Source organism: Heterodontus francisci, chromosome 18, assembly GCF_036365525.1.
Source record: "Heterodontus francisci isolate sHetFra1 chromosome 18, sHetFra1.hap1, whole genome shotgun sequence".
Taxonomy (NCBI): domain Eukaryota; kingdom Metazoa; phylum Chordata; class Chondrichthyes; order Heterodontiformes; family Heterodontidae; genus Heterodontus; species Heterodontus francisci.
In genome coordinates this window covers 45,489,838-45,515,221 of record NC_090388.1, presented here as the reverse complement: position 1 = coordinate 45,515,221, position 25,384 = coordinate 45,489,838, and the positions used below count along the sequence as shown (strand labels likewise).

The 25,384-nt window shown below is 41.9% G+C and overlaps 2 protein-coding genes across 12 annotated transcripts in view; one reads left to right on the top strand and one right to left on the bottom strand.

Annotated features, from left to right (window-relative positions):
- The window catches only part of borcs5 (BLOC-1 related complex subunit 5), a 116,009-nt gene extending 93,878 nt beyond the window's left edge, over positions 1-22,131 (top strand). For all 3 annotated transcript variants that reach the window (XM_068050634.1, XM_068050633.1, XM_068050635.1), the window contains exon 5: positions 20,118-22,131. In XM_068050634.1, coding sequence (XP_067906735.1) covers positions 20,118-20,351 — 234 coding nt within the window. In that variant the 3' untranslated portion in view covers positions 20,352-22,131. The remainder of the gene's footprint in view (positions 1-20,117) is intronic.
- dusp16 (dual specificity phosphatase 16) overlaps positions 21,299-25,384 on the bottom strand; it is a 168,062-nt gene continuing 163,976 nt past the window's right edge. For all 9 annotated transcript variants that reach the window (XM_068050626.1, XM_068050628.1, XM_068050625.1 and 6 more), the window contains one exon: positions 21,299-25,247. In XM_068050626.1, coding sequence (XP_067906727.1) covers positions 24,035-25,247 — 1,213 coding nt within the window. In that variant the 3' untranslated portion in view covers positions 21,299-24,034. The remainder of the gene's footprint in view (positions 25,248-25,384) is intronic.

The following is a 25,384-nucleotide window of genomic DNA, read 5'->3' as shown; positions in this document are numbered from 1 at the left end:
GATAGCAGTGCACATCCTGAGGGTTATCATTGACCAAAAACTTAACCAGACCAGGCACGTAAATACTGTGGCTGTAAAAGCAGGTCAGAAACTGGGAATTCTGCGGTGAGTAACTCACATCCTGACTCCCCAAAGCCTGTCCACCATCTACAAGGCACAAGTCAAGAGTGTGATGGAATACTCTCCCCTTGCCTGGATGAGTGCAGCTCCAGCAACACTCAAGAAGCTCAACACCATCCAGGATAAAGCAGCCCGCTTGATCGGCATCCTGCCCACCACCTTAAACATTCACTCCCTCCACAGTGGCAGCAGTGTGTACCATCTACAAGATGCACTGCAGCAACTCGCATGGCCTCCTTTGACAGCACCTTCCAAACCCGCAACCTCTACCACTGAGAAGGATAAGGGTAGCAGATGCATGGGAACACTACCGCCTGCAAGTTCCCCTCCAAGCCCCACACCATCCTGCCGTGGAAATATATTGCTCTTCCTTCACTGTGGCTGGGTCAAAATCCTGGAAGCCCCTTCCTAAGAGTACTGTGGGTGTACCTATTGCACCGAATAAAGAAGGAGGTGACTCACCACCATCTTCTCCAGGGCAGTTAGTGAAGGGCAATAAATGCTGGCTTAGCCAGCTATGCTCACATCCCATGAAAGAATAAAAAACACCCTTGTACTAATTTATTGCACTGCACATTGGTCGAATTTTGAATCTAGCTGGTGAATTCTCACACCGATTATCAGTTTCAGACATAAAATCATGAAAATGGGAAAATTTGGTTGCCAAACCCTAACTGTTCTTTTGCACTTGCTTTAGGCAGTTGGGAGTTGGTCATGGACATACAAACATACGAATTATGAGCAGGAGTAGGCCACTTGGCCCTTCAAGCCTGCTCCGCCATTCAGTAAGTTCATGGCTGAACTGATTACTCCACATTTCCACCTACCCTGATAACCTTCCACCCCTTTGCTTATCAAGAATCTATCTACCTCTGCCTTAAAAATATTCAAAGACTCTGCTTCTATTGCCTTTTGAGGAAGAGAATTCCAAAGACTCACGACCTCTGAGAGAAAAAATTTCTCCTCATCTCTGTCTTAAATGGGCAATCCCTTATTTTTAAACAGTGACCCCTAGTTCTAGATTCTCTCACAAGGGGAAAAATCCTTTTCACATCCACCCTGTCAAGACCCCTCAGGATCTTATATGTTTCAATCAAGTTGCCTCTTAATCTTCTAAATTCCAGCGAATACAAGTCTAGCCTGTCCAATCTTTCCTCGCCCATTCCAGGTCCTTCTCTGTACTGCCTCCAATGCATTTACATCTTTCCTTAAATAAGGAGCCCAGTACTGTACACAGTACTCCAGATGTGGTCTCACCAATGCCCTGTATAGCTGAAGCATAACCTCCCTACTTTTGTTTTCAATTCCCCTCGCGATAAATGATAACATTCTATTAGCTTTCCCAATTACATGCTGTACCTGCATACTAACCTTTTGCGATTCATGCACCAGGACATCCAGATCCCTCTGCATCTCAAAGCTCTGCAATCTCTCACCATGTAGGTAATATGCTTCTTTTTTATTCTTCCTGCCAAAGTGGACAATTTCCCACTTACCCACATGATACTCCAGTTGCCAGGTCTTTGCCCACTCACTTAAACTATCTATATCCCTTTGTAGCCCCCTTATGTCCTCTTCACAATTTACTTTCCTTCCTATCTTTGTGTCATCAGCAAATTTAGCAACCATACCTTCGGTCCCTTCATCTAAGTCATTTATATAAATGGTAAAAAGTTGAGGCCCCAGCACAGATCCCTGTGGCACACCACTCATTACATCTTGCCAACCAGAAAATGACCCATTTATGCTCACTCTCTGTTTCCCGTTAGCTAGTCAATCTTCTATCCATGCCAATATGCTACCCCCTACACCATGAGCTTTTATTTTCCGCAATAACCTTTGATGTGGCACCTTATCAAATGCCTTCTGGAAATCTTAAGTACAATACATCCACTGGTTCCCTTTTATCAACAGCTCATGTTACTTCTTCAAAGAACTCCAATAGATTGGTTAAACATGATTTCCCTTTCACAAAACCATGTTGATTCTGCCTGATTACCTTGAATTTTTTTTAATGCCCTGCTATAACGTCTTTTTAATAATAGCTTCTAGCATTTTCCCTATGATAGATGTTAAGTTTTCTGCTTTCTGTCTCCCTGCTTTTTTGAATAAAGGAGTTACATTCACTATTTTCCAATCTAAAGGAACTTTCCCTAAATCTAGGGAATTTTGGAAAATTAAAACTAACGCATCAACTATCTCACTAGCCACTTCTTTTAACACCCTAGGATGAAGTCCATCAGGACCCGGGGACTTGTCAGCCAGCAGCTCCAACAATTTGTTCAGTACCACTTCCCTGGTGATTGTAATTTTCTTGAGTGCCTCCCTCCCTTCCATTTCCTGACTTACAGCTAATACTGGGATGTTACTTGTATCCTCAATAGTGAAGACCATGCAAAATATCTGTTTAATTCATCTGCCATCTCCTTATTATCCATTATTAATTCCCCAGACTCACTTTCTATAGGACCAACGCTCACTTTGTTAACAATCTGTCTTTATATTTCTAGATAGCTTTTGCTCGTCCTCTAATTTTACCTTCCTTATCAATCTTTTAGTCATTCTTTGCTGTTTTTTATATTCTGTCCAATCTTCTGACCTGCCTCCCATCTTTGCATAATTATCAGCCTTTTCTTTAAGTTTGATACTATCTTTAACTGTTTTAGTTAACCAAGGATGGCAGGTCCCACCCTTGGAATTTTTCTATACTCGCACCCCCAGAACAATGAAAATATGAAAGGTAGAAAGTGAAGATAAAATGGAAGAAAATGTTTGTGGTTCTTTGATAAAGCAAGTCTGGTGTGGTACTCATTCATGCAGACCTGTAAGTCCCTAGGTTCAACCACAGGTCTGCATTGCACCATAATGAGCTCTACACATTGGGGAGAGCATACGAACATACGAATTAGGAGCAGGAGTAGGCCCTTTGAGCCTGCTTCACCATTCAATAAGTTCATGGCTGAACTGATTACTCCACATTTCCACCTACCCTTGATAACCTTCCACTCCCTTGCTTATCAAGAATCTATCTACCTCTGTCTTAAAAATATTCTAAGACACTGCTTCTACCACCTTTTGAGGAAGAGAATTCCAAAGACTCATGACCCTCTGAGAGAAAAAATTTCTCCTCATCTCTGTCCTCAATGGGCGACTCCTTATTTTTAAACAATGGCCCCCAGTTCTAGATTCTCCCACAAGGGGGAATATCCTTTCCACATCCACCCTGTCAAGACCCCTCAGGATCTTATATGTTTCAAGCAAGTCGCCTCTTACCCTTCTAAATTCCAGCGGAATGCCAGTGAAGAAAAATCAACCAGGATCCCAGCTCCTTATTGCCATCCAGAGTGTTGACATACTGTTCAACTTTGGAAGCATTACAACTGAGCCTAATTCTGATCTTGCTCAACATTCACACACTTGCACTTTATCATGAGTAGGCGTGTTGTTGAGTTCTCTCTAACATCTGGCCCCTCTCCCCAAATCTCCTCAGACTGAGTTATAACACATCCGTTGTTACCCCAGCTGAGCTTGGTTAACTCTGCACAGACTAGGTACTGAATCTGGGACAGCATGTGGTTCAGCTGTGATGCTTGCCAGCATCTACTTGGAAAAATATTGGAGAGCAGTTGTTAGCTGTAGAGCCATAAAGCCAATGAGAGCCAGCACCTTTTGGTCAAAAGGAGAGAAAATGATTTTCAAATAATGTGCTGGAGTACTTGAGTTTACAGAGAGCACAACACAGCAGATCAATGCCACTTGTTAGGCCACTTCCACCATTCGAAGAACAGCAGTGGAGTTCCTCCAGTGTCCTTGCCGGCATGAATCCCTCAAACCATTGCCACCAAAAAAATTAATTCATTGCTGTTTGCAGGACCTTGCTTGGCAAAAATCGCTGTGATTGCTTGCAATGCACCAGTGACCAACTGAAGGTAATTCCTAGGCTGTCTCACAGCACGTTACAGCAAGAGAATGTGAAAGGCAGTATATAAATGCAGTTCTTTTATAGATTACTGGTGCAGGTACCAGCAGTTTTTACTTTATTGTTGTCATTTCTCAGCTTTTGCATCTTACTGGAATGCTATGCAGAATGCCACATCAGGGAGTCATGTAGAGACACTCAACTGTTAGGAAACAGCAACCAGAATTTTATGGGAGGTTGGCGTAAAATTGAGTGGGAGGTGGGGTGTTGCCATTCCTGACACATACCTGATCCCAATGCTATTTTACCAGTGGCAGACAGGCATTGCAGCACCTTAAGAGGCTGCCCAGTAAAATCTGGCAGCCTCCTTGCGGGGTGGGGGGAGGTGGGACCCTCCTGATTGGGCACCCTGTGCCCCACAGAGGACCCACCCAGAAGCATGGGCCACCCCTGCTAAAACTACCCCCGCCCTGCTCTCTGACTCCCAACCCCTCTCGGCGGGACCCAGCCAATTGTCCCCAGCAAGGCCTGAATCCCACTGACCCCGCTGAAGGGCGACGTTCATCATCCTCTTCTTGCCTCCACTCCCGGTGTTGCTGCTGGGACTGAGGAGCTGCCAGCCCTCTAGTCTTGGAGGCACGACTTCCTGACTCAGAGGGACAGAAGTCCCAACCGAGGCCAGTTAAGGGCCTTGGCCATGCAAGATTGCTGTGTGGCTTCCAGGCCTGTTGGAGGCGGACTGTCCCCTGATTTATTTTTAGCTGGTGGGCGGGGCCACTGCTGCAGCGTAAAATTCCAGCCAGCTTTATTTGCAGATTGTTGGAAGAGCTGAGTATCAAAGATAATGAAATGGTTTTTGGGAACAGAAGACAACTGAGATTCACAACTAACTGCTTGTTTCTCTGATTCAGCAATCTCCCCAAACTACCATCATTTCAGTTGTGAAACATAGCTGCTCTCCATGCATCCAAACAGAGTTGACAAAACGTGTTTGTTTTTCAGCTCTTTTCAGTTGCGAGTAGAGCAGCCATGTCTTGTAGCTGACTAAAATCCAGCTAAGAGGGTGGTGGCAGGGACGGAGAATGTAAACAGTACACGGTGCCTTATAGTTCACTTTTCATCCAACTGTTACACCTGACTTTTAACAGAGGCAGGGGAAGAAATTGACCCCTTTTAAGCCCTTTTATCTTTGGCAAAATATTTGGGTTGCAATTTCCCATGCCCAATTCCCCTGGATGTGTGCCAGCTGCCAAATTGGATGTCCATGGCGCCTGTCTGAAATGGGCATTAAGTGTCTTGGATATACAAATTATGGTCCTTGCACCTGTTTCAGGAGCCATGCATGCTCTGCCCAGTTCTGGGTCCACAGTGGCCTAACTGGTGGTCCTTAACAAGAGCCACTAGAGGCTGCTCACAAAAATGTAAGTTAACTGTTTTGTACTTTCATTTCTGTGGAGTCAGGAGGAGCAGGAGAGCTCTTCTTGGCTCCACAAAAATGCTGTGGTTCGCTATCAGCCCAAGCTTGATCCACTCTCATTTGCCAGGACGTATCTCCTACTGGTTCAAAGTTACAGCTGGCTAAATTTCAGACCGATGAGCTGCATAAGGACTCCCATTGGCAATCGCATATCAATGGTTTCAGAGTTGAAGCTCGAGACCCAATTTCTAGTGAGCCTTGGGCCGACATCTTTGCGCATTCAGCGGACATTGCCCGTTTCATGTTAGTTTCTGGCATGTCATGAACGTGCTTCCATTGTTAATATTTTTGAGGACTTGTGTGTAAAAGACTGTGGAGAATATTTGAGGAGATTCTGGACTTGATTTTTTTCAAAAAATAAAGTGTCAATGGTAGGACACTTGGGACTTTTTTTACAAACTCTTACTGGAGTCTTATATACGTTATATATTTTCGGTCTTAAGCTAAGTGAACAGCAGGAGACTTGCTGACTGAGGTTTGCAGAGAAATGACATGTCTAGATTTATGGTGGTCGGGAGTTGGTTTCGTTCTTGAACTGTTAGAATGGGCAGTTGGGGTGCAAGCCTACTAAGAGAGAGAGGCTACCAGGTCATCCTGTTCCACCTCTTTGAAAAACTGTGAGAATCCAGTGTGAGAACTGGAGAAACTGATGCAGCATTTCTCCTGAGAAGCTTCTGCAACACATTCTCTTGACATCTCCTGAACAAACTGCTTCTGAAAAGATCCCGGTGACCACTGTGTGTACCTGGACACCAGACCAAAGAACCATTTGAAAAATTCTTCTTTTTCTTCAAAAATTAGCAAGTATTTGGTCAAAGTATTTTTGTTTTTGTAAAGTTGATCTTTGCAGAGAAAGCTTCTTTATTTTTCCTTTAACCGGTGTGTGTGCGTGGGTCTTGGATTATTTAGAAGGGAATATATATTTCATACTTCAACCTGTGTGTAAATAAGCTTTGCATCTTTATTGAATGAATCGTGCTTTATAATAAATTAATTTTGTTTATTAAAGAAACTGGTTTGTGGAAGTTTATTCTGAAACTAAAATAGATGAAGTGTATAATTGGCTGTATCAGTAACTGGGTAAAACATTTAAATATATGTTGTGACCCGTGGAGAAGTGGAACTAGAGAAAGACAGTGCACCCCTCCATCCTGTCCTAACGGGCATTACATATATTTTCTCTTCTACAATTTGTTTCATCATGAAAGAAGGTTGAAGAAACTTGCTGTATTGAATGAAGAATGGCTGAACTCTTGAGAAAATAAATTACAAGGTTCTGAGATGAGTGGCAAACAAAAGACCAGACCCAAAACTATAAATACACAGGTTACAAAGATGTTGGGGGGAGAAAAAGATCAGACTTAAGAGCGCTTAAGGAAAGTTCAAGAAAACCATATGCCTAAATTGACAATTAAGGATATTACTGAACTTGGATTATGACAGCATTGAAAGTTAATTTTGAGATGATTGAATGCATCCATTGAAAGGTTCAGGCTGTGGAAGAAAATTTAGGTTCCACTAAATATGATCGATGCAAAATACAGGAGCAACAAGCAATGACTGAAAAGGAGTTGAACAAGATGTTTTGAGACCATTGCTTGCAGAAATATAAAACAAATATTCACCAAAAAGACCAAATGAAGGAATCATGCAAATGTACCAAAAGGTATCAAAAATTTGTGCAATATGGTTCATGGAAAATAAATCTGTGTTCCTATCCCCTTGAAACATTTATAAATCTGCCATGACCTGTTTTGTGTACTAGTCTTCTGACATTTTTTAAGTTCGGATTGGTCAGGGTTAATTACCTTCCTGAAATGCTGAAAGTGCTAAGTGCTACAGGGCAGGCCCCTTCTTAAGAAGTTCCACATTGACCATTATTTACAATCTAATTTGTTACCATAAATTAGATGACTTCCCTGTAATTCTGTTTAATGTATATATTATTCTCTTCTGCTTTGGTGCATGTATTTCTTGTCTAACCCATTGTGATAACAATCAGCATTTAGAAATTTGCTGAGAAAGAACTCAAAAGATGAAGTTTATATTTTCTGCTGTTGATTAGAGGCAATATCAGTTTTTCATAATTGCAGTGCCAGATTCTAAATGAATCATGCTTGATATAGAGATGAGATTTCTTACCTATTAATTTATTAAAAATCTTGCATTTGCACAAACTTTATTGCGTAATACATGCTTCCTGCAATCTGAGATTTTTGCCGTCACACATTTTGGTTAGTTCAAAGTAAGCCAGCAACAATCAAAACTGAAGAGGTATACAATGTGAGAATCAAAAATGAGGACATGCCTAGAAAGCTGCCAGTAAGAAGCTACTAAGGGTCTATGAAAACAACCAATCCTGAGTAACTAGTCAAAGAAATCTAGCCATAAAAGGTTGGGCACGAATTTGGGTGGCAACATGACATTCAAGGATTTTGGTGAGTTATGGAAGGTCAGAGATGGGGCAATAATTTGCAGAAACATACGGGTCAAGGGTGGTTTTTTTGAGGAGGGGGAATAATGATGGCAAATTTGAAAAGGAGGGGAACAGTAGCAGAGGAGATGAACCATTTACAATATCATCGAGCATTGGGGCCAGGGAGGGAAGTTGCATGGTTAGCAATTCAGTGGGAATAGGTTTGCGAGACCAGGAGGTTGGTCTCATGGACAAGGGGGCATGACTGGAGATAGGAGAGGAACTAGAGAAAGATGCAAGTCCAGGGCTAGGGCAGGGGAACGGGGGAAGTTTGTCTTGGTGGGCTAGAGGAGAAGATGGATACAACATAGGCAGCTAAACAGATGGTCTCAATCTTTGTGATAAAGAAGATAACAAACTCCTCACACTTGTTGGAAGTGAAGGTGGAGGGGGCAGGGAAGAAGAGTTTAAGATCCCGACAGCAAAATTTCTGGCTCGCTGTCAGTAATGCCACGGGTGATTTGCCAAGTAATGTATATTTAATGGTAAATATTTTCATAGCTTATGTAAACATACTTTTCAGAGTATTCTGAATCATTTGCTTGATAGTGAGATATTATAATAGCAATGGTGCAAATGATAAAGTTATTGAATGATTTTGCTATTAAGGCAAAAGGAGGCCAAACATCTCAGCTGCAGGACATTGCTGCAGGAGTCCCTTAGGGTAGTGTCCTAGGCCCAACCATCTTCAGCTTCCTCATCAATGGCCTTCCCTCCATCATAAGGTCAGAAGTGGGGATGTTCAGTACCATTTGCAATTCCTCAGATACCGGTATCACTGTCGCTGTATCAAAATCCTGGAATTCCTTCCCTCACAGCACTGTGGGTGTACCTGCACCAGATTGACTGCAACAATTCAAGAAGACAGCTCACCACCACCTTGTCAAGGGCAATTAGGGATGGGCAAGAAATGCTGGCCTTGCCAGCGACATCCAAATCCCATGAACGAATAAAAAAAGCACTTTCAATAATAGCTAGAGTAGCTTGGTTTAAGCAGTCAATGGTTGTGATGTATATTTATCTACAACATGCATAACCTGAACTTTTTGACAGCTGAAAAAGCTAGTTAATAGTTAACAAAAACAGGTGCTTATCTATACCTGATCATTTATAGATCTCATGTAAATATACTACAATCTTTTTAATGTAAGGAAAGTTGAGTACATAAATTTGAAAGCTCTTTGGAGGACTGAATGAAAAGAAGGTCATTAATCAAATAATTGTTTCATAAACACTATCAAACCCATTAACTAACTGGGTGACAAGCTGATCATTTATCTGGTTTAGTGCAGAAATAACAAAGATTCAGAATGAAAACATGTAAAAGAGATCTTGAGATTAAAAAGTAAATTGCTTTGGTAACAGTAATAGAACCCTCAACACAATATTTGCTGCAAAGCTATTAAACAATGTGGTTACTATAGAAACTGGTAGCCATAATCTATCTTAATGATTCTGTCAATATGGCTCCTTTGCTCTAATTCCCCTGTTGTAACAACTGGGTATTGCATCAAACAGAACGTGTATAGCAGGATCTGATCATTATTTTATGCTTTCTACTGGCATTGCATTTTTTCTGTTGTTTAATTGTACTTAGTTTTATTTGTCACATTGTATTTGCTGATTGGTATCTATGTTGGATTTTCTTTCAGTTTTGAAAAATAATTGGCAGACCATATATTGATGTTGACAATATGGGTGTTTTGAGTGACAGCACAGAAACAGGCCATTGAGCCTAAAAGATCTGTACCAGTGTTTATGCTCCACATGAGCCTCCTCCCACCTAACTTCATCTCGCCCTATGCCTGGATGAATGCGGCTCTAACAACATTTAGAAAGCTTGGCATCATTCAGGACAAAGCAGGCCGCTTTATCGGCACCCATCCACCATGCTAAACATTCACTCCCTCCATCACAGGCACACAGTGGCAGCAGTGTGTACCACAAACAAGATGCACTGCAGCAACTCACCACACATCCTTCAACAGCACCTTCCAAACCTGCGACCTCTTCCAACTAGAAGAACAAGGGCAGCAGTCGTGTGGGAAGACCACCATCTGCAAGTTCCCCTCCAAGCCATACACCATCCTGACTTGGAAATATTTCGCTGTTCCTTCACTGTCACTGGATCAGAATCCTGGAACTCCCTCCCTAACAACACTGTGGGTGTATCCACACCAGATCAATTGCAGCGGTTCAAGAAGGCAGCTCACCACCACCTCCACAAGGGCAATTAGGAATGGGCAATAAATGCTGGCCTTGCCAGCGACATCCACATCCCATGAAATGAATAAAAAAATCCATATCCTTCTGTTCTTTTCTCCCTCGTGTACTTATCCAGCTTTCCCTTATTCAACCGAAACACTCCATCTGGTATAAAAACAGATAATGCTGGAAATACTCAGCAAGTCATACAGCATCTGTGGAGAAAGAAGCAGAGTTAATGTTTCAGGTCTTTTGTCAGAACTGGAAAAAGTTAGAGTGTAGCAAATTTTAAGCAAGTATTGGGGGGTGGGGGGGGGTGGTGGTGGTGTGGTGAGGAAAAACAAAAGGGAAGGTCTGTGATAGGGTGGAAGGCTGGAAAGATTAAATGACATAAGGGGATGATGCAGAAAGCAAAATAAGATGGTAATGGGACAAGTACAGAAACAAAGGTTGGTTCTGGAGGAGGTGTAAATATGAATAGCAGAATCATCACCAACATCTGCCATCTGAAAAAATGGGGGCAGATGTTATGATCTGAAATTGTTTAACTCACTGAGTCCAGAAGGCTCTAAAGTGCTACCATCTGGCAACGAATTCAGAACATACACTTATACACCACTGCATTGTTGGAATGCAAGGCAACAAGTCTTGCTCGTATTGCTTACAGACAGAAAAATATTTTGAATGTGAGTTGAACATTTGACAAAGCAAAAATGTGTGTTTAGTAAAGTACCATGTCCAAGCAGGATGTTATTGTTGCTTTCAATACTGCAGTACAATTAATTTAACTGCCTCCCTGTTATTTTTCTTCTTTGGCCTCCTTGTCTCGAGAGACAATGGGTAAGCGCCTAGAGGTGGTCAGTGGTTTGTGGAGCAGTGCCTGGAGTGACTATAAAGGCCAATTCTAGAGTGACGGACTCTTCCACAGGTGCTGCAGATAAAATTGGTTGTCGGGGCTGTTACACAGTTGGCGCTGTCCTTACATTTCTGTCTCTTTTCCTGCCAACTGCTAAGTCTCTTCGACTCGCCTCTCTTTAGCCCCGCCTTTATGACTGTCCGCCAGCTCTGGTGATCACTGGCAACTGACTCCCACAACTTGTGGTCAATGTCACAGGACTTCATGTTGCATTTGCCGACATCTTTAAAGCGGAGACATGGACGGCCAGTGGGTCTGGTACCAGTGACTAACTCGCTGTACAATGCGTCCTTGGGGATCCTGCCATCTTCCATGTGGCTCACATGGCCAAGCCATCTCAAACGCTGCTGGCTCAATAGGGCATATATGCTGAGGATGTTGGCCACCTCAAGGACTTTGTAGATACAGTCCTGCCACCTGATGCCAAGGATTCTCCGGAGACAGCGAAGATGGAATGCGTTGAGATGTTGCTCTTGGCTGACATACGTTGTCCAGGCCTCGCTGCCGTAGAGCAAGGTACTGAGGACACAGGCTTGAAACACTGGGACTTCTGTGTTCGGTGTCAGTGTGCCATTTTCCCACACCCTTTTGGTCAGTCTGGACATAGCAGCAGACACCTTTCCCGTGCGCTTGTTGATTTCTGCATCGAGAGACAGGTTACTGGTGATAGTTGAGCCTAGGTAGGTGAACTCTTGAACCACTTCCAGAGCGTGCTCGCCAATATTGATTGATGGAGCATTTCTGACGTCCTGTCCCATGATGTTCGTTTTCTTGAGGCTGATGGTTAGGCCAAATTCATTGCAGGCAGCCGCAATCCTGTCGATGAGTCTCTGCAGACGCTCTACTTTTATTTTATTTACAGATACAGCACTGAAACAGGCCCTTCGGCCCACCAAGTCTGTGCTGACCAACAACCACCCATTTTTTTAATACTAACCCTACATTAACCCCATATTCCCTATCACATCCCCACAATTCGCCTACCACCATCTCCTACACTAGGGGCAATTTACAATGGCCAATTTACCTATCAACCTGCAAGTCCTTGGCTTTGGGAGGAAACCAGAGCACCCGGCGGAAACCCACGTGGACACAGGGAGAACTTGCAAACTCCGCACAGGCAGTACCCAGAATCGAGCCCAGGTCGCTGGAGCTGTGAGGCTGCGGTGCTAACCACTGCGCCACTGTGCCGCTTCCGTGTGGGATGTTATTGCAGCATCGTCAGCAAAGAGGAGTTCCCTGATGAGGACCTTCCGTACTTTGGTCTTCGCTCTAAGACGGGCAAGGTTGAACAACCTGCCATCTGATCTTGTGTGGAGGAAAATTCCTTCTTCTGAAGACTTGAATGCATGGGAGAGCAGCAGTAAGAAGAAGATCCCAAACAGTGTCGGTGCGAGAACACAGCCCTGCTTCACGCCAGTCAGGATAGGAAAGGGGTCTGATGAGGCACCGTTATGCTGAATTGTGCCTTTCATATTGTCATGGAATGAGGTGATGATACTTAGTAGCTTTGGTGGACATCCAATCTTTGCTAGTAGTCTGAAGAGACCACGTCTGTTGACGAGGTCAAAGGCTTTGGTGAGATCAATGAAGGCAACGTAGAGGGGCATCCATTCGCAGCATTTCTCCTGTAGCTGGCGAAGGGAGAACAGCATTTATTATTTATTTATTTAGAGATACAGCACTAAAACAGGCCCTTCGGCCCACCGAGTCTGTGCCGGCCATCAACCACCCATTTATACTAATCCTACATTAATCCCATATTCTTAACACATCCCCACAATTCCCCTACCACCTACCTATACTAGGGGCAATTTATAATGGCCAATTTACCTATCAACCTGCAAGTCTTTGGCTGTGGGAGGAAACCGGAGCACCCGGCGAAAACCCACAGGGAGAACTTGCAAACTCCGCACAGGCAGTACCCAGAATTGAACCCGGGTCGCTGGAGCTGTGAGGCTGCGGTGCTAACCACTGCGCCACTGTGCTGCCCAATGTCAATGGTGGATCTCTCTGCTCGAAAGCCGCAATGTGCCTCAGAGTAGACACGCTCAGCCAGCTTCTGGAGTCTGTTTAAAATGACTCGAGCGAAGGCTTTCCACACTCTGCTGAGCAGGGAGATTTCACGGTAGTTGTTGCAGTCACCCTTGTTCTTATGGAGGCTGATGATATTGGCATCGCGCATGTCCTGTGGTACTGCTCCCTCATCCCAGCACAGGCAAAGCAGTTCATGTAGTGCTGAGAGTATAGCAGGCTTGGCATTCTTGATTATTTCAGGGGTAATGCCATCCCTTCCAGGGGCTTTTCCACTAGCTAGAGAATGGATAGCCTTACTGCCTCCCTGTTATATAACATCACATATAAGAAAACAAGCACTTCAGTTAATCAGGTGACTAAAAGTACATAGAACATAGTTAGTGGAGGGCTATTTACATCAGCATCTGTTCTCCAGAACATTAAATACATTCCGATATGATTTATGTTGTTCTAGTTTGGAATCATTTAAGCAAGAACCTAAGCTTTGAAATAACTATTAACAGGCTTGGAGACTAGAACATGACAGTGTATAGAGTTATGCTAGCATACATTCAAGCTAACTCCTGTGTATTCTGTATTTGGGTTGGAGCTGGGTGTTATGTGGCAAAAATATTTTACAGTTTCTTATAGTCCTTAATACAGTAATTAATAAATTTAGACATTGGTGCCTTAATTTTAAATCCATATTCATGTCTGCATTTTTATCCTGTTTTATTCCAGTCTTACAAGTAAATTAAATCTTAGGTGATTTGCTACCAAGTTCAGTTTTAGCTCTGACATTTTCCAGGTCCAGCTTTCCTTAAGTCTGCTGAATAAACAGGGATTCTGTGCATTTAGTCCTATGGTTATAGGTGATCTCTTGAATAATGTAACTCCCAGGTGCAGTAAAATGGAGAATTTCAGTAACCAGTAATCATAAATGATTATGCCCGGATTCCTTTTAACCACCATTGGTGGCTGTGCCTTCAGCTCCCCAGGTCTTGAGCTCTGGAATTCTCTGCCTAAACCTCTTCGCCTCCCCCTCTCTCTTCAATTTCTGCCTTAAAACATAGCTCCTTGACCAAGCATGCCTCCTAATCTGGGTGTCCTGGTACATGAGTCAGAAATTAGGATGCAGGTACAGCAAGTGATTAGGAAGGCAAATGGAATGTTGTTTCTTGCAAGTCGAATAGAATATGAAAGTAGTGAAGTTTTGCTGCAGCTGTATCGGGCCTTGCTAAGACCACATCTGGAGTACGATGTATAGATTTGGTCTCCTTCCTTAAAAAAGGATAAAATTGCATTAGAAGCAGTTCAGAGAAGTTCATTCGATTGATTCCTGGAATGAAGGGCTTATTTTATGAGGAAAGGATGAACAGATTGAGCCTATACCCATTGGAGTTTAGAAGAATGAGAGGTGATCTGCTTGAAACATATAAGATCCTGAGGGGAATTGATGGGGTGGATGCTTCCACTTATGGGTGAAACTAGGACTAGGGGACACAGTTTAGAAATAAGGGATTTCCCAATTAAGACTGAGTTGAGAAGTTTTTTCTCTGAGTCGTTAGACTGTGGAATTCGCTTCCTCAGAGAGCAGTAGAGGCTGGGTCATTGAATATATTCAAGGTTGAGTTAGATAGATTCTTGATAGACGAGGGAGTCAAGTGTTATGAGGAGCAAACAGGAAAGTGGAGGTGAGACCACTTTCAAATCAGCCATGATCTTATCAAATGGCAGAGCAGGCTTGTATGCATGTATGTTCTAACATTTCCTTCTTTTGTCTATCAGTTTTCATCTGCTTTCACTTCTGTGACGTGCCTTTGGATGTTTATATATGTTAAGGATGCTATATGAATGCAATTGGTTGTTGATTTGTGGGGAAAAGAAATACAGGACCGACTAATTGTATAATAAGTACTTGTTACAGGTCAGTGTTGTCACTTGACATTCCAATTCCTATTAGAGCACGACTTAGTGGTGTGACATGTACTGAGCGGCCAAAGTTGCTATTTTAATATTAGATCTCCCATTAGTGCACCACCTAGTGCTGTGACAGATAAGTGTTGACATTTTAAGATTGGAATTCCCATTGAAGTATTTACATAGTAGGTGTCAATGACGTGTAGATCTATGCAAGATTTTTTAAATTATATGAGAGTGCCAGAAAGTCATATATAATATAAAATGATGAGAAAGATTAAGAAATATGAGACCTGTGTAATGTGAGGTTGGATGCTTTTAAGATATCCTCTAATGCAACATGCATAAACTGGCTCATAAATTGCTTATGGAATGAACTTTTCTTTTTCTGGGTAACAGCTGTTAGTGGAGAATTTAGTTTTCAAACCAACAAGCCATTTTTGAAACTGTAGCAGGCCTACCCCATTGGTTTAACCATTCCTATTGTATAAAGTACGACATTTTTATATAGTAAGAGACCCTTCTTTGCATGAGTGTGATTGAAAATGTTTCATTTCATAATTATGGAAGACAGTATGGAAAGATTTTACGACTCAATAGGTTAGATGGAATTAAATCACCACATACCAATTTTATTGCAGACTATTTTTATGCCAAGTTTCTTTCTATTCTTGGAAAGGATGTGAGTTTTGCTGGCTAGGCCAGAATTTATTGCCCATCCCCAATTGCCCTTGAGAAGTTGGTGAGTCGCCTTCTTGAAACGCTGCAGTCCATGTGGTGTCGGTACACCCACAATGCTATTAGGGAGTTGCAGGATTTTGACCCGGTGACAGTGAAGGAACGGTGATATATTTCCAGGTCAGGATGGTGTGTGGCTTGGTGGGGAACTTGCAGGTGGTAGTGTTCCCATGCATCTGCTGCCTGGGTCCTTCTAGGTGTTAGCAGTCACGAGTTTGGAAGGTGCTGTCGAAGGAGCCTTGATGAGTTGCTGCAGTGCATCATGTAGATGGTACACACTGCTGCCACTGTGCATCGGTGGTGGAGGGAGTGAATGTTTAGGATGGTGGATGGAATGCCAATCAAATGGGCTTCTTTATCCTGGATGGTGTTGTGCTTCTTGAGTTTGTTGGAGCTGCACTCATACAGGCAAGTGGAGAGTATTTCAACACACTCCTGGCTTGTTCCTTGTAGATGGTGGACAAGCTTTGGGGAATCAGGAGATAAGTTACTTGCTGCAGAATTCCCAGCCTCTGACCTGCTCTTGTAGCCACAGTACTTATATGGCTGCTCAATGGTAACCCCCAGGATGTTGATAGTGGGAGATTCAGTGATGGTCATGCCATTGAACATCAAGGGGAGATGGTCATTGCCTGGCACTTGGGTGGCACGAATGTAACTTGCCACTTAACCTGAACAGCATTCAGGCTTGGTCAGATTTGCTGCATATGGACACGGACTGCTTCAGTATCTGAGGAGTTGCAAATGATGCTGAACATTGTGCAGTCATCAGCGAACATCCCTACTTCTGATCTTATGATGGAGGGAAAGTTATTGATGAAGCAGCTGAAGATGGTTGAGCCTAGGACACTACCCTGAGGAACTCCTGCAGTGATATCCTAGGACTGAGATGATTGATTTCCAACAACCACAACCATTTCCCTTTGTGCTAGGTGTGACTCCAACCAGTGGAGAGGTTTCCCCTTGATTTCCATTGACTCCAGTTTTGCTAGGGCTTCTTCATGCCACACTCGGTCAAATACTTTCTTGATGTCAAGGGCAGTCACTCTCACTCCTCTCTGGATTCAGCTCTTTTGTCCATGTTTGGACCAAGGCTGCAATGAGTTCAGAAGCTGAGTGGCCCTGACGAAATCCAAACTGCATTTCAGTGAGCAGGTTATTGCTGTGCAAGTGCTGCTTGATAGCATTGCATCACAAAAAGTTTTATTTTTGTACTAAAATCTTGAACTTCAATGTGTTTCAAAAAAAAATGAAAGAAGGTTTTTACTCAGTGAAGGACACCTGCACAAATAATTAGAATTCCAGCAATGTTTTGAAAGGAAGTTCAGAACAAAGAGTTGAACTTTATGGGTGTTTTGAAAGGAAATTAAACTTGTAAAAGGGCAGGAAGGTCAGCAGTTTCAAGGAAATCGCAGGGGTTTGACCTTTCTTCAGAGCACCTTGAGTGACAAGGGGGAGACCCTGTGTCTGGACATGTGACCATGTTCAAGAAGGTTCTTTTTTCACTTTGGACCGTTTAAAAGCCTGTGAATTAGACCAAGGGCAGCCATTTGAAATCTTGGCTTGATCTGCCTGGAGCCAGAGAGACAAGACCTGGAGAAGTGTTACCTCCCTCTGTAAAGGAGACGTGCATCTCTTGAAAAGGAATTCTGCATTTGAAAGGTAGCAGATTCCTGTTGCCTCCTGTGTCTGAAGAATTTCTGCATCCAGTGAGATTCCTGTGTTCTAAGAAAATCCTGAAATCTGAAAAAGTCTTCTACTGCTAGACTGCTACTTCAAAACCCAAGCAGACCTGTTGCTACACGCCTGATGGAAGATCTATATGATGCCCGCTGCAGTTAAATTGCCGTGAACACCTACCCATCACAGACTGTTCATCAGCCTCGCCTGGAGAGACCTTGAGTGGCATTTGACTCTGGGATATCTCACCGTACTGAAAACATCCTACCAGAATGTGATACTCAATTATTTTTTATTATCCTTCTGTTCCTAAGAAACCGTTATAATCCAAAACCCTCTTTTGAAACTGGTTAACCGTTTGTTTTTGAATGTGTGTCTGTGTGCATGAGGGTTAAGGGAATAATTTTTCATGTATAATTTATCTCGTTATTAGTTAAGACCTATTATTTCTTTTCCAATAAATAGTTAATGTTGTTGTTTAAAGAAATCTGGTTTGGTGTGCTTTATTCTGTGTTTAATTTGGCTAGTCTTCAGTAGGTGGGAAACTTTATTTGATATGCTATGATCTGTGGAGTAGTGGGACTGAATTAACATTGCATTACTCCTACCTTGGTTGTAACAACTGTCCACGACACCTCTACCGCTCTACTGATGATCGAGAGTAGACTGATAGGGTGGTAATTGGCTGGGTTGGATTTGTCCTGCTTTTTGTGTACAGGACATACCTGGGAAATTTTCTACATTGCCAGGTAATGCCAGTTTTGTAGCTGTACTGGAACAGCTTGGCTAGGGGCACAGCCAGTTCTGGAGCACAAGTCTTCAGTACTATTGTCGGAATGTTGTCAGGGTCCAGAGCCTTTGCAGTATCCAGTGCCTTCAGCTGTTTCTTGATATCATGTGAATTGAATTGGCTGAAGACTGGCATCCGTGATGCTGGGGATCGCAGGAGGAGGCCGAGATCAATCATCCACTTGGTGCTTCTAGCTGAAGATGGTTGCAAATGCTTCAGCCTTGTCTTTTACACTGATGTGCTGGGCACCCCATCATTGAGGATGGGGACATTTGTGGATCATCCTCTTCCTGTTGGTTGGTTAATTGCCTACCACCATTCATGACTGGATGTGGCAGGACTGCAGAGCTTAGATCTGATCCGCTGGTTGTGGGATCACTTAGTTCTGTCTGTCGCATGCTGCTTCTGCTGTTTAGCATGCAGGTAGTCTTGTGTAGTAGCTTCACCAGGTTAACATCTCATTTTTAGGTGTGCCTGGTCCTGCTCCTGGAATGTCCTCCTGCACTCTTCATTGAACCAAGGGTGCTCCCTCAGTCTGATAGTAATGGTAGAGTAGGGGATATGCTGGGTCATGAGGTTACAGATTGTGGTTGAATACAATTCTGCTGCTGCTGGCCCACATTGCCTCATGGATGCCCAGTTTTGAGTTGCTAGATCTGTTTGAAATCTATCCCACTTAGCGTGGTGGTAGTGCCACAAAAGTAACAACCACAACTGCCATTTACATATTTTCCCAGCTGAGACTGTCATCATTAATTGAACAATAGCAGCTTGCATTTATATACTGTCCATAATGTAGAAAAACATTTATTTATTTTTTTAAATTTAGAGATACAGCACTGAAACAGGCCCTTCAGCCCACCGAGTCTGTGCCGACCAACAACCACCCATCTATACTAACCCCACAGTAATCCCATATGCCCTACCACCTACCTACACTAGGGGCAATTTATAACAGCCAATTTACCAAAATCCTGCAAGTCTTTGGCAGTGGAAGGAAACAGGAGCACCCGGATGAAACCCACGCAGACACAGGGAGAACTTGCAAACTCCACACAGACAGTACCCAGAATTGAACCCGGCTCCCTGGAGCTGTGAGGCTGCGGTGCTAACCACTGCGCTGCCCATTTATAGAGGTGTAATCAGACAAAAATGACCACAGAAGCAGATATCAGAAATTATGTACCTGGCTGCTAGGAAACTGTTAATTTACACTGATGGAAATAAATTCGCTATTGCTGGGTCAGAATCCTGGAACTTCCTTACTAACAGCACTGTTGGTGTACCTGCACCCCAAGGACTGCAGCAGTTCAATGAGGGAACTCACCAACACCTTCTCGAGCAATTAGGGTTGGGCAATAATGCTGGCCTGGTCAGTGACGCTCACAACCCATGTATGAATAATATTTTTTTGAAATTTGTGTGTTCTGCCAATAGGATCCTTTTTGGTTTAGATCATATGCAGCTGTATCTTATGGCAAGGAAATTCTGAAGACAGTTTGCTGCAATGTAAAAGTTGCATGATTCCAAGCCAGGTATCCTTGGCAATTGCTTCCATTTATATACTAGTCCTGTCTATGGTATTTGGGGGGAAAAAACTCTCTTTAAAAAGCATTAATAACTTATGAGCTTTATTGCAGTACATTAGGTAGGTGGCTTCATGTTTTGGGCTTTATTCCTGAATAATGAGGGGTATTTTGATTCATTGCTGTTTATTTACTCGATGTATACTTGTCAAAACTCTTTGCCTCAGCTTGTGTATAATTTGTTTTATTTTATATCAAACTTTAAACCACTTCCTCCCTAAAAATGTAGTTTCTAATAGTTAACCACTTTGATAATATTTTTGTTTGTTTATAGATGGATCTCTCCGTTGTTGCCTTATACAGTGTTATGCAAGAGCGACAGAAGAGATACGCCAAGTATGCTGAGCAAATACAGAAGGTTAATGAGATGTCTGCTATACTCCGACGCATACAGATGGGCATAGATCAAACCATTCCATTAATGGAGAAACTTAATAGCTTATTGCCAGAGAATGAAAGACTTGAACCTTTTAGCATGAGAGCTGACAAAGATATAAAGTACCAATAGACTATCAGAGCCAAATCGTTACCCTCTTTGCTCCACTAGATTTGTGTACAGTCACCACCCAATCTGCTGTTTAGATATTAAATCAATTGAAGCATCAAGCATTTCTGGGTATATTGAGCATTAATTGTAATGTGCTGTTCTGCCTCTCTTCCAGAATGATCTGGACTGCAAAGTAATAGTACACAGGAAATTAACACTTGGATTCCAATGTACAAGTTCTTGGCTGATAGTGTGGACACTGCCATCCATTAGTGATAGCTGGATGTTAGTTAATGGAGAGATTACCAAAATCATTTGGAGAGACTTGAGGGATTTAGGGACAAACATCTGCACCAATTTGCACTACTGCAAATCAGTTCTCATTGCAGTAGCCACTATTAGATGATTTTAAATTAATGCATGGAGAAAGGACACGGCCTTAATACTTCGATTTGGAGCTTTCACCACTTACCTAATTAAACAACATGTTTGTTGGTGTCCTGCAGCACATTTACATTGCTAATTGGTGCCTTGTGTATCTGTCTGATGCATCTCAAGACGACTTGTTTTATTTGGTGCTTCTTTTTGTAAAGATATCAATTGTGCTTGGGTAAAAAGTGTAATCACTTGCTATTGTACAGCTCAGGAACTTGCATATATTGCAAGCTTTCAGACAGGTAGTTCAAAAAGGTGGTGACAATTACCAGAGCTTTTCCATTGTCAATTCAAGTCTGATCATTGGGCACCTTGTTAGAGAAAATTTGGAATAGTTTGCTCTAATTTATAGTGAAAGTGAATTAACATAAGTTATTGGTTTGTAAAGTGGTCCAACTATGCTGAAACTTGAGTCCCAGACTCTGTGTAAATTAATGAACATAGAACTAAGGAAAGAATGTACAGTACCATAAGTAATCTTAATGGGAGAAATGGAGGCAAGGAAAAATAATTTAGTACTTTTGTCTTCACAATACATTAAAAATGACATTTTAATAACCTTGATGTTGCTTACATTACCTACAAGTAGTATTTATCATAGTTTTTTATGGAGTTTCACAAAGTCTTGATCTTTACTGAGGGTAGCTAGAGTACAGTTGGAAATGCAGTTGTTAGTTTTATAACTTAAGTTCAGAAAGTGTATGAAGCTGCAGAGAACTATAACAATATTTGGTCATATTGCATGGTGCTAAGCATTTATGCTAGTTCCTTTTGTTCTGTGATCAGCAACTCCTCTTGGAGACAGATAGAAACAAATTATGTTCAGAAAGAATTTCTTTCACAGGTAAGATTCTTCATAACAGAGCTGAAAATAAACAACAAATATGGGGTAACACATCACCTTCAACGCTGGTGCTAGATTAGAATTGCTACTTGCATCTAAAGGGCTAATCTAGAAATGAGAATTTGAAAAACAAAGGGCAGAAAAAGCAAGCACTATATATAATGCAACAAAAATGTCCCCAATGCACATTAGTAATAGGAATAATCAATACCGTGCATTTCAGTGTTGAAAGTTTAAAACAAGTTTATTGGGTACCTTATTGGGTTTTATTCAGCTTGCATGATCCATGATCTTACCTTCAGACATTAAACATTTGAGTCCTTGAGCATACAAAAGGGAAAATACTTTGCAACAAATAGTAATTTATAGATTTGTTGGGTCTTCTATGTGTTCATTGGCTGTGATGTTTTACTATCTTGTTGATGTGGTAGTATTTTATTCATTTCTATTCACAATATATTTTGTGCATTGTATTAATTTTTTAAACATTTTAAAACAAAAGGTGGTGCAAATTTTTCTCCAGTGTCATTTTTAGTTAATTCAAATCAGAAGTACCAACCCAAATTTCTTCACAATTTTTGTTAAACCTAGGGGGTGATGAAACCAATTATAACTACTTAAGAGATTAGCTAACTCAATTCATCACAGACCCAAGAACAAAATCTTGGACGTTCCCAGTCTACGAGATTCAGTTACTCACTTGGATAAACTTACTGTTGGGGGAGTTGTGCTGCTGTACCATTTTTATTTAAATAATGATCTGTAAACAGCAAACTGAGAAAATAAGTTAGCTGCAATGATAATTTGACATCATTACGGAACTGGTTTGGAAAATTAAGCCAAAATATTGCTCTCAGCAATTTTGAGAAACTGGTTATACCAATTCTAATCACTATTACCCCCTCAGGATTTAATTGGACATTTCATTTGATTTTAAAAGTGACCTTCTGGCACCTTGAAATTTGCTATTGGTAACTGATCACGTTTTACAAAAACATTTACGGATTCTAAAAATGTAATTTAAAGACTGAAACTGGATATTTGAAGTAGACAATGCTGGAAATGCACAGCAGGTCAGTCAGGATGTCAGGAGAAAAAGCAGCTTATGATATTTTAGATGTGCACTCTTCTGACCTCCTGCCCTATGTATTTTCGGCATTGTCTGTTTTCATTTTAAAATGGTTTACTGAAATTCCATAGCTTTGATTTCAGCATATTCCTATGGCGGTACAATACAATGGAGGCCGAGTGTTAGAAATAGTCATTTCCTTCCTTTCGGGCTAAGTCACTTTGAGGTCCCCCTGGCAACATTAGCAGAACGTAGAAACTCAGGGGGTCAAGCAGCATCTGTGGAGAGAGACCGTTAACGTTTAAGAGTATTTCCATCATTTTCTGTATCCGAGTAGTTTGCTTATGTGCTGGAGCACGTAATATTTACTTTCCAGTCTTGGGCATTAGAGCAGCTCATCAACTTGACACACTTTAAATCACACTTGTATGTAACAGGTACCATCTCAGATTTTATTTCAAAATATGCTCAATATTTCGCCTCAAGATGAAGAACATTTGTCTCAGTTATCCATTGACAACTCTTCATACATTACACATTCGAACAAAATTGCTCCACCACGCAGACACTTTGTACCATCCTGAACAAGTTTCCAGCACTTCTCCACCAGAGGACTCCCACAAGCATCCTTCTAACCTGCAACTCATGCACTCTGCATAGAATTCACGTATCTGTTTCATTTATACTTCTACTTGTTTTTGAGACTGTCCTCATTTATATGGCCACAAGTAAATGTACACACAGATATTTTCTCAGTGCTAATTTTGCAGTCCACATTAGCAGTTTAAATTCAAACCTAGCCAAAAACTGGAAATCTCATCTGTATCAAGTAAGACCTGAGATCTGATTTGCTGAATACCTACATACAGTATAAGCTTTAGAATTCTGAGGTATTTGCTCTAAGCAGCACTGGCACCTTACCTATCCATAAATTCAAATCAAGATAGTTACACCATTTATTTACAGATGCAAAGAAATTTGCATCACATAAGCTATGATTACACCAGATATCCAGATTCTGCCAGCTTGTCTGGAATTTAAAAAAAATCTCCATAGAACTTGGCTCAGTCTTCAGAGGCAAAGTGCATTATTGGCCAATTACATAATGCTAACTGGGCCTTTTTTTTCAAATGCATTAGGAAAGCCTGACAATTATGCATAATTGCATTGATTAGATAAGATACTTGTATGTTGAATTAAATGATGAACAGAGAGTCATCATCTGAAGCATTTGAGCAACAGTATTCTAGATTATTGATGTTCCTGGCTGAAAATGTGAAGTGCAGTTTTGCAGAAACTGTCTACATGTGAATTATAACTTGACTGAATCACCACAGTCTGTATTTTAACATTTCTTCAGGAAACTTCAATGATCTCCATGCTGCCAGAAAAGCTGGACTGACTTCCAATTTTTCCTAGGTCCTCCCGGGACGTGCTTTCATTCATGCCTTCCTCAAATTCCATTTGACAGCTGCGCCGTTTGTACTGTTTTTCATACGGGCTTTCCTCATGCCAGCTGCGCCTGGAATCTCGGCGGTCACAGTGTTTCTCACGCCGACGCACCATCCCTGACTGATCATGGTCACAGCCTGATGGTAGTTGACTGCAGCTAAATGCTGAATAGGCTGTAGCACCACCGAACAGAGTAGAACTTGACAAAATCCTGGGAGATTGTCCTGCCAACGCTTCTGTTGCAAAGTACCAGGTGTTGGCCAATGATGCAGTTGAGGTTTGAGGTGAGAGTATGTCTGAGTGCCATCCCTTGAGCCCCATTCCTGCTGCAGATGTTGCTAAATGCTGTTGGCTGCTAGAAAGACCCAGTAGGAAGTTTGTTCTATAGTTATCCTCCATGCTACCACTTCTGTGCAGGGGGTACAGGAGTGTTCTAGGCACTGTGTTTGTGCTTGCTGCTGTTTGTGCTGAAGGAATAGCTGCACTTTTTGGCGTTCCTTGCTCCCATATGGTTTGTGGCTGTTTCATGTTTATCTCCATCACAATAGGCGTAGTGTGTTCTGAAAGCTGCTCCACTTCTTTCTGAGCTGATGAGAACAAACAGAACCTGCTAGATTCACCTACATTTAATTCCTTCAAAGAATCACAATTATCTTCGACAGATGCAGCCATTGGTGCAGAACTAGCATCTCCACTGCTTATAGGATACGATACAGACTTGATGTCCAACGAAAATGAGCGTTTTAACCGGTTGTTATCCTCTAGCCTGTCCAAGGACAGGCTAAGTCCATTGATTCCTTGAGCCAGAAAACATTCTTCTTCCACTTTGGAAACAGTGGATTCCATAAGTGCAGATAAAGGTGTAGCAGATGTAGTCGGGTTCTGATCCATAGTGTCTGAGGTAGTGGATGTAAAGGCTTGGTTTTCCATTACTGTATCAAAGTGGCCACAATCCTGGCTCATCCTCTGTTCCCCAGCTCGCTCCAACTGCAGGAGTTTTAGTTTGGTAATGGTTCCTGTTTGACCAGTCTGAGTCTTCAATTTTTTCTCAAAGTCCAGCAATTGGCCAAGAAAGTTAAAGTTGGGTGAAATGGTTGGTCTCTTCTCCTTGACAAATCTTAAAAAACCAAAAACAAATTTAATTTCTTCATAAATGACATATTAAGTACCATGAAGTAAGTAGGTTCCAGAAAAATACTGTTCCAAAAATAGGCTTAACTGTTAATTTGATGTGACACAATTAAGTTGGTAATC